The sequence below is a fragment of the Molossus molossus genome, unplaced genomic scaffold (assembly GCF_014108415.1).
Source record: "Molossus molossus isolate mMolMol1 unplaced genomic scaffold, mMolMol1.p scaffold_m16_p_10, whole genome shotgun sequence".
Lineage (NCBI taxonomy): Eukaryota > Metazoa > Chordata > Mammalia > Chiroptera > Molossidae > Molossus > Molossus molossus.
In genome coordinates, this window is record NW_023425345.1 from 93,002,498 (window position 1) to 93,020,913 (window position 18,416).

The following is an 18,416-nucleotide window of genomic DNA, read 5'->3' on the forward strand; positions in this document are numbered from 1 at the left end:
CAATCAATTGAAATAAATCCATAACTTGCAGAGATGTTAAAATAAGTAGATGAGGACATTTAAATAGTTATAATTGTATTCCATGTGTTCAAAAAGTTGAACAAAGAATAAAAGATATTGAAAAGATTCAAATCAAACTTCTATAAATAAAATTCAAAATGCATAAGATGAAAAATACAATGGCCCTGGCCAGTGTGGCTCAGTAGCTAGAGTGTTGTCCCATGCACCGTAGGGTCATGGATTCAATTCCTAATCAGAGCACATACCCATGTTGTATGTTTGATCCCTAGTCTGGGTGAGTACATGAGGCAACAGATCAATGTTTCTCTCTCACGTGGATGTTTCTCTCTCTTTTTTCTTCTCTCCCTTCCTCTCTCTCTAGAATCAATATAAAAACATATCATTTGGTGAGGGTTAAAAAAAAGAAAAAAAATACAATGGGTGGGATTAATGGCAAATTAGACATAGACGAAGAAAAGATTAGTGAACTTGCACCACAGAAACAGAAATTATCCAAAATAAAACACAGAGAAAAGAGAGAATAAAAAAGAAAGAAAAAACAGGTGTCATTGAACTGTGGGACAACTTGAAACAGCCTAATATACTTTTAATTGAAGTCCCAAAGTAGACAAAAGAGAGAGATGGGTCAAAAACTTTTTGAAGAAATAATGACTGAAACTTTTCCAAATTTGATGAAAACTATAAACTCACAGATCCAAGAAGCTCCATGAGCCCCTAAATACAAAACTGACCAAGAGACATTATAATCAAATTATTTAAACCAGTAATTAAGAGTTTTTAAGAAGAAATCTCAAAAGGAACCAGAGGGAGAAAAAAGAACAGCAACATGTGGACAGAAGAACAAAGATAAGGAAAACATCCTCCTTCTCACTGGAAACAATGCAAGTGAAAGTAGTGAAGGAAAAAAGCTAGAATTCCAAAGGAAGTCCTTCGGGCAGAGAGAAACATGAATACACAAAGGAATGATGAACATTCGAAATGCTAACTATATGCATAGGTAAACATATAAAAACTTTTTCTTACTATTCAAATCTCTTTCCAAGATAATTGACTGATTAAACAAAAATAATAACAATATAACAGGGATTTTATCACATGAAACAGGGCAGTAACAGCAAGAGCACAAAGGTCAGGAGTAAAGAAATGGAAGTGCAGCCCTGGTCAGTTTGGCTCAGTGGTTAGAGCGTCAGCCCGCGGACCAGAGTCCCAGGTTCGGTTCCCACTAATGTACCTCAGTTGCAGTTTGTCTCTGGCCCCAGTTGGGGTTCTGTGGGTGGCAGCCAGTCAATGTGTCTCCCTCACATCGATGTTTCCCTCTCTCTCTTCCTCCCTCTTTCCCTCCCGCTCTATCTCAAGATAAATGCAAAGAAAAAAAAATGTCCTCGAGTGAGGATAAGAAAAAAGAAATGGACGTGCTCGCAGTGAAACCTTGACACAGCGAACTGCTTCGGGAGAGGGGTGTTCATGAAAGCCCACATTATATAACAAAGTAGGTTTTCCGAACCTGTATGTTAAAAAGTTTACATTAATTAGTTTACATGTTTTTACTCATGCGGACATGTTTGTGTAATTAAAATTAAGTATGCAGGGAAAGTTTAATTTCACAGAAAAGTTTTCCATATGTATTACTGTAATTTTAAATTTGTACTGAATAGGTCTAGGAAATGCTGCATTCACCAGTCACTGCGAGTAAACAAATACACAAGGCAGGTGCATGGCTCAGCGCACGTGGGAACATCAGCCTGCAGGTGTTAAAACTGCTGCAGAGCCCCGGCCGGTTTGGCTCAGCGGTTGGAGCATCGGCCTGCAGACCAGAGAGACCCGGGTTCAGTTCCCGCTAGGGGCACGTACCAAAAAAAACTGCTGCAGAAAGTCCCATCGTGTAATAGCAGAACCACTTACTACGTGCCATGCGGGTGTGCTCAAGTGTGAATCATTCACCAAACATTGTTTACGGGTGGTGACTCTTAGATTTAAATATGTAGACTATATATATAATATAGAGAGAGATAGATATAGACACATAATGTTTGTTTCTGTCATCAAAATTATTAGTGTTTTTTCCAAAACATAGCCTATTTGCTAAAATTTGTTAAAAATAACAGTGACTTGCCCAGCCGGTGTGGCTCAGTGGTTGAGCATTGACCCATGCATCAAGAGGTCTCCAGTTTGATTCCTGGTCAAGGCACATGCCCATATTGTGGGCCAAATCCCCAGTGGGGGGCATGCAGGAGGCAGGCAATCGATGTCCTCTCTCATCAATGTTTCTCTCTCTCTCTCTTCCTCTCCCTTCTCCTCTCTCTGAAATCAGTAAAGAAAGAAAGGGAAAAACAAAACAAAACAGTGAATTAGTAATAAAAAATAACCTGTTAATCTAATTATAAACAAGTCTTGGTCAGAAGCATTTTATTTATTTTTGGTTTGTTTGTTTTGTTTTGTTATTTTTTGTCCTCACCTGAGGACACTTTTCCATTTTTTGTTCAGATAGAGTAGGAGGGAGAGACAGGAAGAGAGAGAGTGAGAGAGAAACATCAACATGAAAGGGACACATTGACTGGCCGCCACCCACACAAACCAACCAGGGCCGGGGACAAACTGCAACCGAGGTACGTGCCCCTAGCAAGAACCAAACCCAGGTCTCTCTGGACCACAGGCCAATGCTCTAACCACTGAGCCAAACCGGCCAGGGCGGTTAGAAGCATTTTAAAATCAACAGGGTGTTAATTGTCACATTTTACAGACCAGAAATTTTGCCCCTTAAACGTGTGAAGTCTGTAAAACCAAGGTCAGAAAGATTGAGGGTTTACTGGATTGCAAGGTGCTTATTTGTAAAGTGGTATATCACTTGAAGGTAAAATGTTTGTTGTAAGTTAAAGATGCGTATTACAAAACCTAAAGCAATCACTGAAATAACACAACAAAGAGTGATAACTAATAAGCCAGCAAGAAAGAAAGCTGACAATGGAATAATAAAAAAAATATCTCATTAATCTAAAACAGTGATTTTCAACCGGGATGCCACAAGAATTTTTAAAACATGCCATACCTGACTATTTAATTAGGGGCACTGACCTCTTCTCTCTAAGATTGTCAAATAAAAAAATGACAACAGCCAGCACAAAGATAGTCATCTGGTGTGAATGAATTGAAATTATACTTATCTTTTTGTCAGATTGGCAAAAGATACATTTTCTGGTGTGCTACAGAATTTTAGTGATTAGTTTATGTGTGCCATGAAATGAAAAAGGTTGAAAATCACTTATCTAAAAGAAGGGAGAAGGAGAGGAAAATGGAAAGAAAAGACTGGTAGAACAAATAGAAAACAAATAATAAAATGATAAATTTACTTAACTAACAAATTGGTAGTTACAGAACAGTCACGGGGATGTAAGCACAGCACAGGAAATACAGTCAATAATACTGTAATAACTATGTATGGTGCCAGGTGGCTACTAGAATTATCAGGGGGATCACTTGACAAATTATATAATTGTCTAACCACTGTGCTGTGTACCTGAAACTAAACTAAAATACTGTTGAATGTTAACTGATATTGAAAAATAAAATTGTAAAAAATTTAAATTTAACTATATGGATAACTGCATTTAAATGTAAGTAGTCTAAACATCCCAAATAAAAGGTAGAGATGGTCAGATTGGTTTAAAAAAAAAAAAAAAACTAGCAAGATTCAGCAATATGCTGCTTAGAAGAAATGCACTATAAATATCAAGACATAAATAGGTTAAAAGGATGGGCCCTGGCTGGTTTGGCTTAGCGGTTAGAGAATTGGCCCATGGACCGAAGGGTCGAGGGTTCAATTCCCAGTCAAGGGCACATACCTGGGTTAGAGGTTTGATCACTGGCCCTGGTCAGGGTCGTGCAGGAGGCAACCAATAAATGTGTCTCTCTCATATCTATGTTTCTCTCTCGTCCAAATTTTCAACATCCTGCTCTATATAATTGATGAAACAAGTAGATAGAAAGTCAATAAGAATATGAAATATTTGAAAACCACATTAATCAATTGGACCTGCTTGACAGTTATAAAACACTTTATTCAACAACAGCAGAATATACATGATTTTCAAGTACACTTGAAATATTTACCAAGAGAGACCATATTCTGGGCCACAGAACAAGTCTCAATAAGTTTCAAAGGATTCGAGTCATGCAAAGTATGTTCTCTAACCAAATTAGGAATCAATAAGACAAATATACTTGGAAAATTCCCCAATATTTAGAAATTAGGTAACACACTTCTAAATAACCCAAGTGACAAAGAAGTAATCATAAAGGAAATAAGAAAATATTTTAAATTAAGCAAAATGAAAACACAACATATCAAAACTTGTGAGATGCTGCTCAAGCAATACTTGGAGGGATAATTTATAGCACCAAATGTTATAAAATAAAAGTCTCAAACCAATGATTTCAGCTTCTACCTTCAGAATGAGAAAAATAAAAGCAAATGAAACTCTAAGTAAAAGGAAATAATAAAAATCAGAGTGGAAATCGGTGATATAGAAAAGAGAAAAACTATGGAGAAAAATCAATGAAAAAAAAGCTGGTTCTTTTCAATCACTAAAATTGAAAAACTTTTAGGAGATACAAATGACCTATATGACAAATGAGCAAGGTATCCTCAGATTCTATAGATAGTAAAAGGATAATAAGAAAATATATGAGCCCTGGCTGGTTTGGCTCAATGGTTGGAGCATCAGCCCGCAGACAGAGAGTCCCAGGTTTGATTCCCACTTAGGGCACATACTTCGAATGCAGTTTGTCCCTGGCCCCAGCTGGGGTCGTGTGGGTGGCAACCATTCGATGTGTCTCTCTCGCGTGGATGTTTCTCTCTCTCTCTTCCTCCATCTCTCCCTCCTGCTCTATCTGATGATAAATGCAAAAATCATCCTCAGGTGAGGATAAAAAAATATATGTATATATATACTTTTATGTCAATTTAGGTAAAATGAACACATTTCTTTAAAAATACAAACTACCAAAGCTTATTCAAGAAGACATATATAATCTCAATATCCCTATTTCTATTAAATAAAATTTTTGGTCATTGTTTAAAACCTTCCCACAAAGAAAACTGCAGTCCCCACTGAGTTCACTAGTGAATTCTCCAAACATTTAAGGAAGAAATAACACCAATTCTGCACAAACTCTTCCAGAAAATTTAAAAAGAAGGAAAACCAACTCATTCTATGAAGCCAGCATTATCCTGATAACAAAAGCAGACAAAGATATTACAAGAGAAGAAAACTACAGAACAAAACCTCATATGAACATAGATGCAAAACTTCTGAAAATCTCAGCAAGTCAAATCTAACAATATATAAAAAGAATAATACATCACATAGTGGGATTTATTCCAGGAATACAAGGTTGTTTTAACATTCAAAAAACAATTAATGGCCTTGGCCAGTTTGGCTCAGCAGTTAAAGCATCAGTCAAGGTCATGTACCGGGTTACAGGTTTGAACCCCGGCCCTGTTCCAGGTCATGCAGGAGGCAACCAATCGATGTGTCTCATGTCAATGTTTCTCTCTCTCCCTCCCTCCCACTCTATCTGAACAAAATATCAAAAAAAGAAAAAAGATGTGAGATAAGTACGCTCACAACTGCAAAGCATTGCTGAGAGAAAATTAAAGACCTAAATGGCCTGGCCAGTGTGGCTCAGTGGCTGAGCATCCACCCATGCATCAAAAGGTCGCCAGTTCAATTCCAGGTCAGGACACATGCCCAGGTTGTGGGCCCAATCCCCAGTGGGGGGCATGCAGGAAGCTGCCAATCCATGTTCTCTCTCATCAATGTTTCTATCTCTCTTCCTCTCCCTTTCTCTCTCTCTAAAAATCAATAAAGAAGAAAAAAGTTTAAAAAATAAATAAATAAAATAAAATAAAGACCTAAATAAATGGTGAGGCATAGTTCCCTTCTCTTTTTTTGCAATTTTTATTAATTTATTTTTGTTATAAATGTTTCTCCGTTTTCTTCCCACATATGCTCCTCCCTATCCCTTCCTGCCCCGGCACTGTTGTCTGTGTCCATTGGTTACACATACATGCATATAAGTTCTTAGGTTTATCTCATCCACCCCCACCCCCTCCCCCTCCTCCGAGATTTGTCAGTCTGAACCATACTGCTTTCGAGGACCTTCTATTCATGGGTCAGCAAACTCACTATTACTTAGATGTCAATTCTTCCATGTTGATCTAAAGATTCACTGCACTCCCAGTCAAAATCCCAGAAGACTTTTTTGCAGAAATTGACAAACTGATTCTAAAATTCATATGAAAATGTAAAGGAAATAAAATAGCTAAACAACTATGAAAAAGAAGAACTAAGATTTAGGCTTAACTCTACCTTATTTTCATATTATTATAAAGCTATAATAATCAAGACAGTGTGGTTCAGGTGTTAAAATAAATAATTCAACAGAACAGAATAGAATCCAGCAACATGCCCACACGTATATAGACAACTGATTTTCAATGAAAGAATAAAGGCAATCCATTGAAAAAAAAAGTAAAAGATGGCCCTGGCCGGTTTGGCTCAGCGGTTGGAGCGTCAGCCTGCGGACCAGAGAGTCCCGGGTTCGGTTCCCGCTAGGGGCACATACCAAAAAATAAATAGATAAATAAATAAATAAATAAATAAATAAATAAATAAATAAATAAAAGATAGTCTTTTCAACAAATGATGCTGGAACAAGTGGATATTCATACACTAAAAAAAAAATAAAATAAAAAGAACTTTAATACATACCTTCATTATATACAAAAGCTAACCCCAAAATGAATCATAGACCTAGATGTAAACCCAAAAACTAGAAAACGTCTAGAAAAAAAATAAGCTTGGGTAAACAAAGATTTCTTTCATGTGACATCAAAAACAAGATTCACAGAAGAATAAATTGATTAAACTGGACTTCATCAAAATGTAAAATTTCTACTTTTCTGAAGACACCGTTAAGAAAAACAGAGCCAGAGGTGGCTGCGGGCTGGGGGCTGCGGGCTGGGGCTGGGGGCTGGGGGCTGGGGGCTGGCTCGGGCTGGGGGCTGGGGGCTGGGGGCTGCGGGCTGGGGGCTGCGGGCTGGGGGCTGCGGGCTGGGGGCTGGGGGCTGGGGGCTGGCTCGGGCTGGGCTAAGCCAGGTACCAGGCAGTGCTGAGCTGGCTGCCCGCTGCTGAGCCATGGAGACCTGCACTGAAATCAGCCACAAGATCCAGAGTGCCATTTAGGGGAAACTGCAAGAATTAGAAGTGTATGTTGAATTATTTCGCATAGGGAATGAGGTTTTCTGGCATTTGCCTCTGCCATGGTTCAAGAAGTTGTCCTGGTTCCATTATGGTGATGGTGGCCAACAGTTTCTAGCACTAGACCCTGGAAAAGAGATTCCAGAGTTTCTTGAGGTTCACAGAAGCAGAAAACCACTCATGGCAGACAGACTCAGTGATGGAGCTGCAACTCTCTAATGTCAACCGTGAAACCTGAGGGAGCCAGCACCCTCTGAAGATGTGATGGATATTAAGCCGGAACCAGATGATGTCGTTGATGAAGACCTCAGTTTTGTGCAGCAGGATCCCTTACCTCAGAAAAAACCTACAGTGACAGGTACATATGGTTCCTCTCACCCTGCTATTGAAATTGATCGACCACCTGCAAGTCGAACTGCAGATGGTGGTGTTCATTTCAACACACTACAATTTCAACAGGAGCAAAACAGTATTTGTGCTGCCAAGCAGTTCGATGTACAGAATGGCAAAAGGTATCAGGCATTTGTGTGAGACAGACGTGTTTAACAGCTTAGAAGATACTTACACTCCCATCTGCAGAAAAAAATGAGTATTGAGGGGAAAACATTTCGGAAGAGAATGTTGCCGGTGGTGAGTTCAGTTGTTAAAATAAAAATGTTCAATCATGACAGAGAAGAGGAGAAGGAGGAGGAGGAAGATGGTTGTGGGTCCCCTACAGGAAGGTCTCCGGCAGCGCGTCCGTGCCAGCAAAGCCCAGAGGAGACCCTCACCTCCTCCTTCTAAACAAGTTAACAAGAATCTCATTTTGAAGGCTGTATCTGAAGCTCAAGGACCTGTAACAAAGACAATGAACTATTCTACAGCCTCCCGGAAATAGACACTTCCAGTTGCTCCCAGCACTCGAACTTCTCAAGAAGAATTGCTGGCAGAAACGGTCCAGGGCCAAAGCAGGACTTCTAGAATAAGTTCCCCCGTGAAAAAAAGAGGAAACAAAAGGAGATCATATTTTTAAAAGTCAAGGAACTCAGCAGAGGCACCTGTTATCCCGGCTGCAGGCGGATCCAGGAGCGGCAGACCCTGAGCTCAGCGCAGCAGAGACCAGCGAACTGCGCGCAGCGCAGAAACCGGACAAACTACTGGAGCGCCGCAGGCACCGGCCTGACTGTAAGAACCGGGAGGACTGTGCTCACCACCACCCTATTCCACATGGCAAAGCTTTCCCCAGTTGTAAATTTGCTGGAAAATGTTTCTTTCTCCATCCAAATGCAAAAGGTACCAAGCCAGATGGTCCCTTCACTCATCTGACAACTGCAATACTGCCTGCCTCCAAAACCAGTGAGAACACCAACAGCGTCTTCTAGCAGGGCTCTGCCACGACTGCCCTGCTTGTAAGAAAAGGGAACGTCCCTTCCATCGTCTGACACTGCAGACTTAACACGCAGTGTACAAGACCGACTGCACGTATTGTCATCCCGCCCTCGACACCCAGTCCTACCGGGCAGAAGACTGTCAAGGTGAGTTTCCTTCTACTAATGAAAGAGATTCTATAGAACGTGTCAAGTCTTTGAAACTTAGAATATATTGCTTTCACAATATGGAAAAAGAAAAGAAGTTAGAATGAGAAAAAAATGTTTTTGAAATGCATATTTGAGAGACAGCTTGTATCCAGACTATATAAAGAAGTCTCAAAGTTCAATAGTAAGAAAACAAACAATTGTTTGTTTTTTTAAATGGTTAAAAGATTTGAATAGGTTTTCACCAAAGAAGACATACAGGATCAAATAAGCACATGAACAAGTGCTCGACATCATTAGCCATAGGAAAATACAAATTAAAATGACAGTGAGGGCCCGGCCGGCGTGGCTCAGTGGTTGAGCATCAACCCATGCACCAAGAGGTCGCCAGTTCAATGCCCAGTCAGGGCACATGCCCAGGTTGTGGGCCAAATCCCCAATAGGGAGCATGGAGAAGGCGGCCAATTGATGTTCTCTCTCATTGATGTTTCTATCTCCCTCTCCCTCTCCCTTCCCCTCTCTAAAATCAATAAAGAAAAAAATTTTTAAAAAAACAAAACACTTTCACACACTGCTGGCAGGAATGTAAATGGTACAACCATTTTGGAAAATCAAGGGACATGACAGCATATCTTTATCCAAAGACTTGTACATAAATGTTCTTAGCAGTTTTATCTGTAATAGTTAAAACCTGAAAACAACCAAAATGTTTATCAATGGAATAGATAAAGAAATTGTAGTATACTCATATAATAAGATGTATATGTTCATCATCTTGATTGTGGCAATGGTTGCAAGGATGTATACATGTATCAAAACTTATTAAATTGTATACTTTAAATATGTACGATTTATTGTAAGTCAATTATACCTTAATAAAACTGTTTAAAACAGAAGATTATGGGGAGGAAAGTTCCCCAGTCCTTCACTGTCCCCATCTCTGCATCCGTAGCTCGGCACTGAGAGGGGGAGGGACTTAATTACCACAAGGGCAAAGAAATTAAGATAGTAAACAATTAGTCTGAGTATATAAACCAATCCAAGGCTTGTTGGGCTGGAGGGGAAAATTAGAAAAGAGATAACCCAATGGATGATATGACAGTCACTGCTGAGGGTTGGAAACAGTGCAGAGAGAGATAGAGACAGACAGACAGACAGACAGAGTTTTCAGCCCAGCACAAGCCCTTTCTCCCCATCTTTATGCGACCTGCTCTGTCCCAAGAGGCTAAGCCCATGTGTAACTGCTGTTCCGCTCTCCTACTCTGCCGTCTCCTTGAGCACCTGGGCACCTGCCCGAGGGACAAGGTCCACACCCAGCAGTCAGAGCCACTGGCCCTACAGTGGGGAAGGAGTGAGGAGTAGGATGGAGCCCAAGAGGAACCCAAGTGCAGACCGGGGCGTCCTGTGAGACACTCTGGCTCTCTCTTCACCCAAGCCCAGTCACTACCACTGCAAGACGGAGTTAATACCAGACATGGAAGTCCACATTCTCAGTCATTTGCTGCTCCCCCACATCCACCATGTTCATCTCCTTCCCCAAAATTTCCCCTGTGGGATGGGAGAGCCCACATGTCCATCCCATCCATCGTTCTGCTGGCCATCCTCTCAAAAGCACACTCTGGCCCTGGCCGGTTTGGCTCAGCGGTTGGAGCGTCGGCCTGCGGTCCGGAGAGACCTGGGTTCAGTTCCTGCTAAGGGCACGTACCTCGGTTGCAGTTTGTCCCCGGCCCTGGTTGGGTCATGCAGGTGGCAGCCACTCGATGTGTCCCTTTCACATTGATGTCTCTCTCTCTCTCTCCCTCCCACTCTATCCGAACAGAAAATGGAAAAATGTCCTCAGGTGAGGATAAAAAAAAAAAAAAAAAAGCACACTCTGGTGTAACCTGTAATGTACCCAAGGACATTTTTAAAGACATAAATTGATCATAGGCCACATGAGCAACACAGCAATGAGCACGCAGCAATTATGCTTCAATCGACAGTCTGTCCAGCACTGGGCAGCAAGTAATTCACTCAGAACAGATTGTCATATGCTACTGTACTCTTACAAAGAGAATGTGCTCCATGTTTCTCTTTATTCTTTAGTATCTACAGACAGCATCAAGGAGAACAGTTTTCCCTGATGTCAGGTGTCATCTAGTCCTCTGTACAAGGGTGTCCCTATGCTCTCTCCCTGCAGGTAGAGCTGAGGTTGCTGCCCTTCCCCCACATTCCTTACCCTCTAAGCTCCCTAGTTCTGAGAGGTCCATCTGCGGTCCATTCTGTTGTGGTTCTTTCTGGGGGCTGAAGAACTCAGTCTGCTGGCAGCCAGGATCCAAGGAGCTGGAGAGGTTCCAGCTAAAAGGACCATGTTCCGAAGCACCCAGGGGCTGGGTGTTTAGGGACTGAAGATGAGAAGGGACCAGGTGGGAAGTGGGGCAAGGAAGAAGGAAGCACCTGTCCTCATATGAGGTGGCCTCCAGCTGGTGGCTATGACTTGCAAGAACAAAAGATTCTCAGCACAGGTGACCTCTGCCTCTGGTTTTCAGCAGCCTGGACTGAGACATTGAGTATAAAATGATTGGCTGATGATTTGTTTTTGTATGAACTGAGATTGGCAGACAAGCAATTTAAATTCCCTCCTGGCAGATTCGAATTGTGTTGCCCGAACCCTCTCCTACCACCTTCCCCACAGCGTGCCCTGGGTGATCCAAAGTCTCCCCATCCCTGTGGCTGGAGCTTTAATGGGACAGACCCTGGTAGAAGATCATGTTTGCTTTTCCCTCCATGCAGTTGAGGGTGGAGAGCTGGGGAAATAATTCAAATGGGCAGCTTCTCAGCAACTTCAACAGTCATGACCTGTCCCCGCCGCCGCTGGATACGCAGGGCACATGGTTACCCCTGTGCAGCTCAGATTGGCTTACCTCCCCCAGGAGAGAGGCTACAGAGAGAAGAGACAAACTTAACCTGCTCCTGAGTTTTGCCAAAACAACCCACATTTCCTAGTTCTCATTCTTCGCTCTCGCATGATCTTAAACCGGTCTTTGCCCCACATGCCACTGTAACTGTTCTTACAAAGTCACCAGTGACCTCCACACTGCGGAATCCCATCATCGATTCTCCTTCCTCATCTTTCTGAAGCTATCGGTGGCATTTGGTCAGTTCTTTCCCCCTCCTCCCTGTGAACATTACTTCACTTGCCTCCAAAACACTTAATGTTCTTGGGTTCCCTCCTCCTTTGCTGGTTTCTCCTCTTCTGTCTCTTTTGTTGGCTCCTCCTCTCCCCCCAGATCTCTACAGGCCCTTGCCCTCTCTTTTTACCCCATCGAAGTCTAATGACTCTCAAACTGGTATCATCAGTCCAGATCTCTGTCACACATGCTACGCCTAGTTGACATTTCCACTTGGATATCTAATAGATAGCTCAACTCGACATTCCCAAAACTCAACTCCCTATTTTCCTCTTAAATCCTGCTCCTCAGCCCTGGCCGGTTTGGCTCAGCGTTTGGAGCATCGGCCTGCAGACCAGAGAGTCCTGGGTTCGGTTCCTGATAGGGGCACGAACCAAAAAAAAAAAAAAAAGCCCTGGCCGGTTTTGCTCAGCGGTTAGAGTGTCAGCCTGCGGTCCAGAGAGACCCGGGTTCGGTTCCCGCGAAGGGCATGTGCCTCGGTTGCAGTTTGTCCCCGGCCCTGGTTGGTCGTGCGGGTGGCAGCCACTTGATGTGTCCCTTTCATGTCGATGTTTCTCTCTCTCGGTCTCTCCCTCTGGCTCTATCTGAACAAAAAATGGAAGAATGTCCTCGGGTGAGGATAAAAAAACAAACAAACAAAAAACCTGCTCCTCTCGTGGACTTCTGCATCTCACTAAATGCAGCTCCTTCCTTCCAGTTGCTCAGGCTCAAATCCTGCTGGGTTGCTTAGAGCAGGAAAGGCAGCGGTGGTGCTGAGAGGTGTCAGATTCTGCGCTTCTCTCATGCGGTCTCCAGCCCCGGTGTCCTGGGTGTGGGGGCTCGGTCTCCTGGCGGCGAGGACCCAGGGAGCTGGGCTGCTTCCAGCTGGGAGGCCGATGCTCTGAAGCACCCAGATCTGGGGATTCGGGGAAAGCCGATGGAAGGGGATCGAGCCTGACTCCAACCATCTTTAGCCTTGTAACTGGTCTGCTTCAGTCCTTACTCCCCTATAATTAGTTCTCAACACAGCACCCAGAGGGATTATTTAAAGATGGAAGACCATGCCGCTCTTGCTTGAAACCTTGCCATGACTCCCCATGTCACTAGAGGAAAGCCAAAGTCCTACAACAGCTGACAAGGCCCTCCATAATCTGCCACCCCCATTCCCTGTACTTCTCTGACCCCACCTTCTACTTACTCTCCTCTTGGCGGCTCCTCAAACAAGCCAGTCAGCCTCTTGCTTTCGGACCATTAAACCTTCTGTTGCCTCTGCTTAAAGCCCCCCACCCCATACCCACGTGGCCAACTCTCCAGTGTTCTCAGTGTGACCAAGCCACCCACACTCCTGGTCCCCTTTACCCAGCTCTACTTGGTCTTTTTCCATTGCCATCTTAACTTCTATAAACTGTATAATTTTCCTACTTTCTATGTTTATTGTGTATTGTTTGTCTCCTTCCTCTAGAATATAAGCCCACAAAGACAGGGAATTGGTCTTTTTATTTATAAATGCATCCTAACAACACAGAATAATTCCTGGCATATGGTAGGTACTCAGTCATTGTTGCTGAGTGGCAGGGTCAGGGTGGTTGGCTCTGTGACAGGGCGACTGACTGAAACTGGAGAGTCTAGAAAGCCACTAGGATGGGGCAGGTGCTCGGGGTGCACTGGCCAGAGGTCCTGAAGGGGGGTGTTATTCTAGGAGATTAAAGCATCCCTCTCATCTCTCCCCCTAAAAAGCCTGCTAGTTGCTTCTGATTTCAGGTGGGTTTCTTTTCTTTCTTTCTTTCTTTCTTTCTTTCTTTCTTTCTTTCTTTCTTTCTTTCTTTCTTTCTTTCTTTCTTGTCTTTTAGAGAGAGAGAGAGCAAAACATCAATGTGAGAGAAACATCCCAGGCATGCCCTGACCAGGAACCAAACCTGCAACAACCTTTTAGTGTATGGAACGATGCTCCAACCAACTGAGCAACCCGGCCAGGGTGGGGTAGGCTTCTGTATACCTCCTTCTCAGCTTCTCTGGGTTGCAACTACAATGTTCAACTGTCTGCCTGTTGTTTTCTCATTATCTTATCTCAGCCCTTTTCCTGCTCTGGAACTCACTTCCGATTGGCTCTACCAAGTATTAGAGCTGCAGGGGACACAGAAGACATCACTTACATTTTTAGTTTGGAACTAAAATTATGCGTTGGGGAATCTTTCACCCCTGACCTCTCCACTGAACAAATGTTCATCATAATAAAGTCCCCAGCTTATCCTCACCCCTGAGCACAGAAGCAGCTGTTTGAAGCTATGAAGTTGGAGGCAACGGGATGCTGTGTATAGGAAGCAGGCTGACGGCATGCGTGACCTGAGCACGGGACACCCAGAAACCCAGCATCTTCTCCTGAACCTACTCAGGACACTCCCCTCACCCCCCGAGAGCCCAAGCCCCAGTCTGAGGACCATGGGTTTAAATAAAACCACTAAATCAGGAGAAAAGGGGTCAAACCAGTCTAAACGGTCTCCATTCTCTCCACCCTCCTCCCTCACGGGGGCAGCAAAGGGCAGTCTCTTCTGGACAGAGACAAGGCGATGCAAGAAGTGTTAGGGCCGCTCTCCCTAAGAGCTTGTACTGCTTGAGAGGTGACAGGAGTTAAATGATGACAGAGGGGTTAAGCCACTGGGAACATCCCAAACCAGAAAAATAGGCATGTCTAGGTTCCTCTAATGACCATGTGTGTCCTTGGTTGGACCCCCCCTTACTTTAGCAAAGGAGCCTTTCCAGTAATGGACCTGGTGTCCCGGGATGGGCATCAGCCTCTCCCTCCGAAGCCCCACAGAACATTCCCTCCAGCTGCTGTCATCCAGCAGGAGAAAGGGAACAGGCGTCCGAGGGCCCGCGCTTGACCAAGGGAAGCGATTGTGGGTGGTGATGGAAGGATTCAATGCAGAGAACCTGACTGGATCCAGGACCCCTAAAAGTGTCTCCACTGTCCACCGTGACCTGCACACTGGAAGGCAGGCTCTGTTCAGGGAGGGAGTGGCCACAGCAGACACCCCTCTGTCTACCACCCCGCCAGGCACCCGTGTGAAAAACCAAGGGTATTGGCCACTCTTTTCTTCCTGGGTCTGCATTTCCACTTGAGGCCCAGACACACGCTCCCAGGTCTGCACAGAGCCCTGAGGCAGAGCTCAGACCCAAACACTCCCGACACCTCCACAGGTGCGCGTCTGCTGCCTCTTACATCCCCTTCGTGGAAACCACTCTGTCCCTCCTCTTCACACCGTTTCTGCTAATTCCCAGGCCAACCTTTACCCAATTCCAGAGAGGCTTGGGGAAAGCTGCTCACCACCCAAGCTTTCTGCCACGTGAGGAGCTAAGCTGGTTACCAGGTTCCAGATACAGGGTCTCAATAGCTTAGGCCCCAGACTCCTCCTCCTCCCACCAGCCCCATCCCTCCACCCAGTTCTCTGAAGGGAGAGTGCTCAGGCCTAAATTCCTAAACAAGCATGTGGGGTGTCTAGGGCTAGGTCAAAAGTGGAAAGACCTCCCTCCTTCCTTCACAATGCAGACTGAGCAAAGTCCTGTGATTTCAGGCTGCTGGCCAGAAATTCTTGGAGAGAAAAGCCATATCAGCCCTTCCCACCCCTCTGGAAAAATACAAGTTAACCTCCAACCCCAGGGCCAGTCCCCATTTGCCACATCCTGAGAATAACCCTGTGGGCTCAGAGCATCTCTCTGAGTTCGCCCCCCTTCCTCCCACCTCCACTCTGTGTTGTAGGTTCTCTGTCTCCAAAACACTGTGAGACTGAGTTCGGTGCCTTTCAGAGGCTCCTACTGCCCTGCAAAATGGCAGGTGCTGCATCCGGGCACTGCCCAATCCTTGTGGCCCGTGAAATTACTGCTCCCCTCAGCATGTTCCCGTGACCTGCCTTTGCATTTCTCCCTCCTCTAGCAGACTGCAGCCTCACTTCAAAACCAGACCTGGGCCCTGAACAGTTTGGCTCGGTGGTTAGAGCGTCAGCCCACAGACCAATGAGTCGCGGGTTCGATTCCGGTCAAGGGCACGTACCTCGGTTGCAAATTTGTCCCCAGGCCTGGTCAGCATCAAGCGGGAGGCAGCCACTCTTTGTATCCCTTTTACGTCAATGTTTCTCTCTATCTCTCTCTCTTCCTCTCTCTCCGTCCCACTCTGTCTGAACAAAAATGGAAAAATGTCCTCGAGTGAGTATAAAAAAAAAAACAGACCTGGGAGCCTAACCATCCACAAGGAGAGCTTCCTACTCCGCTGCTCAGCCAGAGCCTTAGGTGCCTGAGAAATCCCTCGGGGCTTCCCACGGCCATCTGGGAGTCCCTGGAAGGGTAGGGAAATCACCACCACTGCTGTGGGGGTAGCCGAGTTACCCCAGGAGTGAGGATGGAGGGGAATGAGAAGCCAACAGAGAACTGGAGTTAGAGTGACTGCTCCCCTCGTGCACCCACTTTTTCAGCGGGAAAGGTATAAAGGAAGAGCGACTGGAATCAAAGCGTACAGCGCTGCTGGGGGTTAGGCAGTGAATGGCTAAGAGCGTGTCATGGCACCAGGAGAATAGGAGGAAGACACAAAGCCACGACCGAGGAATCTCAAGGCCATGGGACAGTTTGGTGTCCACATCATCCTCGACATGGCTACCGTTTGTTGAGCACTTGATAGACATTCTCTTTAATCCTTACAACAACCTTGAAAGGCACATATTACTATCTCAATTCCCAGGTGCAGTGGCGGAGGCTCTGCGGACTCCAGCAACGTGCCCCAGATGACACAGAGCATAAGGAGCGGAGGCAGGATCCAAACCCTGGTCCATCTGGTTCCAAGCCTGCACTCGTATGTCTAGGATGCCCTGCTACAGCAGAAACCCCCGGGGAAGCTGGAATCTGTTTGGGCCTCAGTCTCCTGCGGTGCTTACTGATGGCTACGGAAGGGCCTTTCCAGCCCCAGCATTCTGTGTGTCTGTGGGACTCCCCAGAGGAGCAGGAAGTGCGGGAGATGGCGACATCCTCCTGCCAGGGGTTGGTGGGGTGGTGCAGTAACTCTCACCTCCCCCATTTTTGTAGCAGAGATAGGGAAACCTCCAGACATTGCCCAGCCCAATGATCTCCCCGGCCACGGACAGCACAAACTCCATCTTGTTGTTCCAGTGCCCCCGTTCCAGAGTGCCATCTTCCTCCACCTGTTCCATGGCTGGGTACACTGGTTTTGTGTCTCCATTACTGGCTGTGCCCGGGACCTGGCTATCCATCCCACCTGGAAGACAAGCAGGCACTGTGTCACTGTTGGGAACTCTGGGAGAAAAGCCCTCCCCCACCCTTCACCAGCAAATTTTCAAGGGAATAAATGCACCGGAAGAGAGTGAATTCCTACACCCTCTCTGCAGACTCCTTAGCATCTCTTATGGGTGAAGGCTGGATGACCACTGCTGAAAACATTTATTCCTTCCCTGTCTCAGGAAGAGAGATGGACACTGAAGTGCCCACGTGGCCCCCACTCACAGCTCTCTTGGGTTGGGGTTTGTGGACATGGAAGAAGTCATACGAGCTCAGGATTGTCTAAGTTCTCCCTGCCACCCTGCACCTACCCTTGCTGGTGTTAGCATGTGCCTCAGTTTCTCTATTCTGTATGCTGGGGATTTTTATCCTCAAAGCCACCAATTTCCATTGCAGAAATTTATTCTAAGGAAATAATTTGTGACTTTGGGTAAAGATTTAGGTTTGAGGATGTTCGTTGTTTTAAACAGCAAAAATTAGAAAGTACATACATGTTCAAGAATGGTAAATAGACTACTAAATTACAGCACAGAAACACAATGGACTACTATTCAATCATTAAAATTATGTTGCAGAAGAAGTGTAATGAATGAAAAGGTGTTCGTAACAGTTATACAATAGGTCATACAATATGATTGGAAAACATTTTATATTCATATGAATTGAAAGATTGAAAGATTTTGCATGTTCCGCAAAATGTTTTTTCTGTCTGTGATTGGATTATAGGGGCACTTTTTCCCCCCTTGTCTATATTTTCTGCATTTTAATCAGACAACATGTTTCATTTTGTAAACCAGTTTTTTAAAAACTCCTTCCAAAGCAATGAGAGAGGTTGAGGGGACCAGGAACTCTGAATAAGATGAGCTGATCTTTCCAGCTACTCCTCCCATCTCTCTCTGAAATCAGCATAAGAGAAAGACGATGACAAATTTAGAAAACTGTTACAGTAGAGAAGACAGCACAAAATGAATAAAGAACAAGAATTCTAAACCCTTCACTGCCCTATTCTAGACTCTTATTGAGAGTGAGGACAAGATAGGATCTGGCTCATATTAAGAGAGCAACTACTATGGACTAAGCACTTTATATACGTCTATTTTAGTTAATCTGCACAGCAACCCTGAGAGGTAAGCAGTGTGAGGACTTACAAGGTCATGTAATTCCTAACAGCCATTTTGCAAGCCTCCCCACTA

The 18,416-nt window shown here is 44.6% G+C and overlaps 1 protein-coding gene and 1 pseudogene across 2 annotated transcripts in view; one reads left to right on the top strand and one right to left on the bottom strand.

The window, feature by feature from the left end:
- The window catches only part of SLC6A13 (solute carrier family 6 member 13), an 80,696-nt gene that overhangs the window by 33,449 nt on the left and 28,831 nt on the right, over positions 1-18,416 (bottom strand). For both annotated transcript variants that reach the window (XM_036251267.1, XM_036251268.1), the window contains one exon: positions 16,997-17,203. In XM_036251267.1, coding sequence (XP_036107160.1) covers positions 16,997-17,203 — 207 coding nt within the window. The remainder of the gene's footprint in view (positions 1-16,996; positions 17,204-18,416) is intronic.
- Positions 7,400-10,156, top strand: LOC118623236 (annotated as a pseudogene).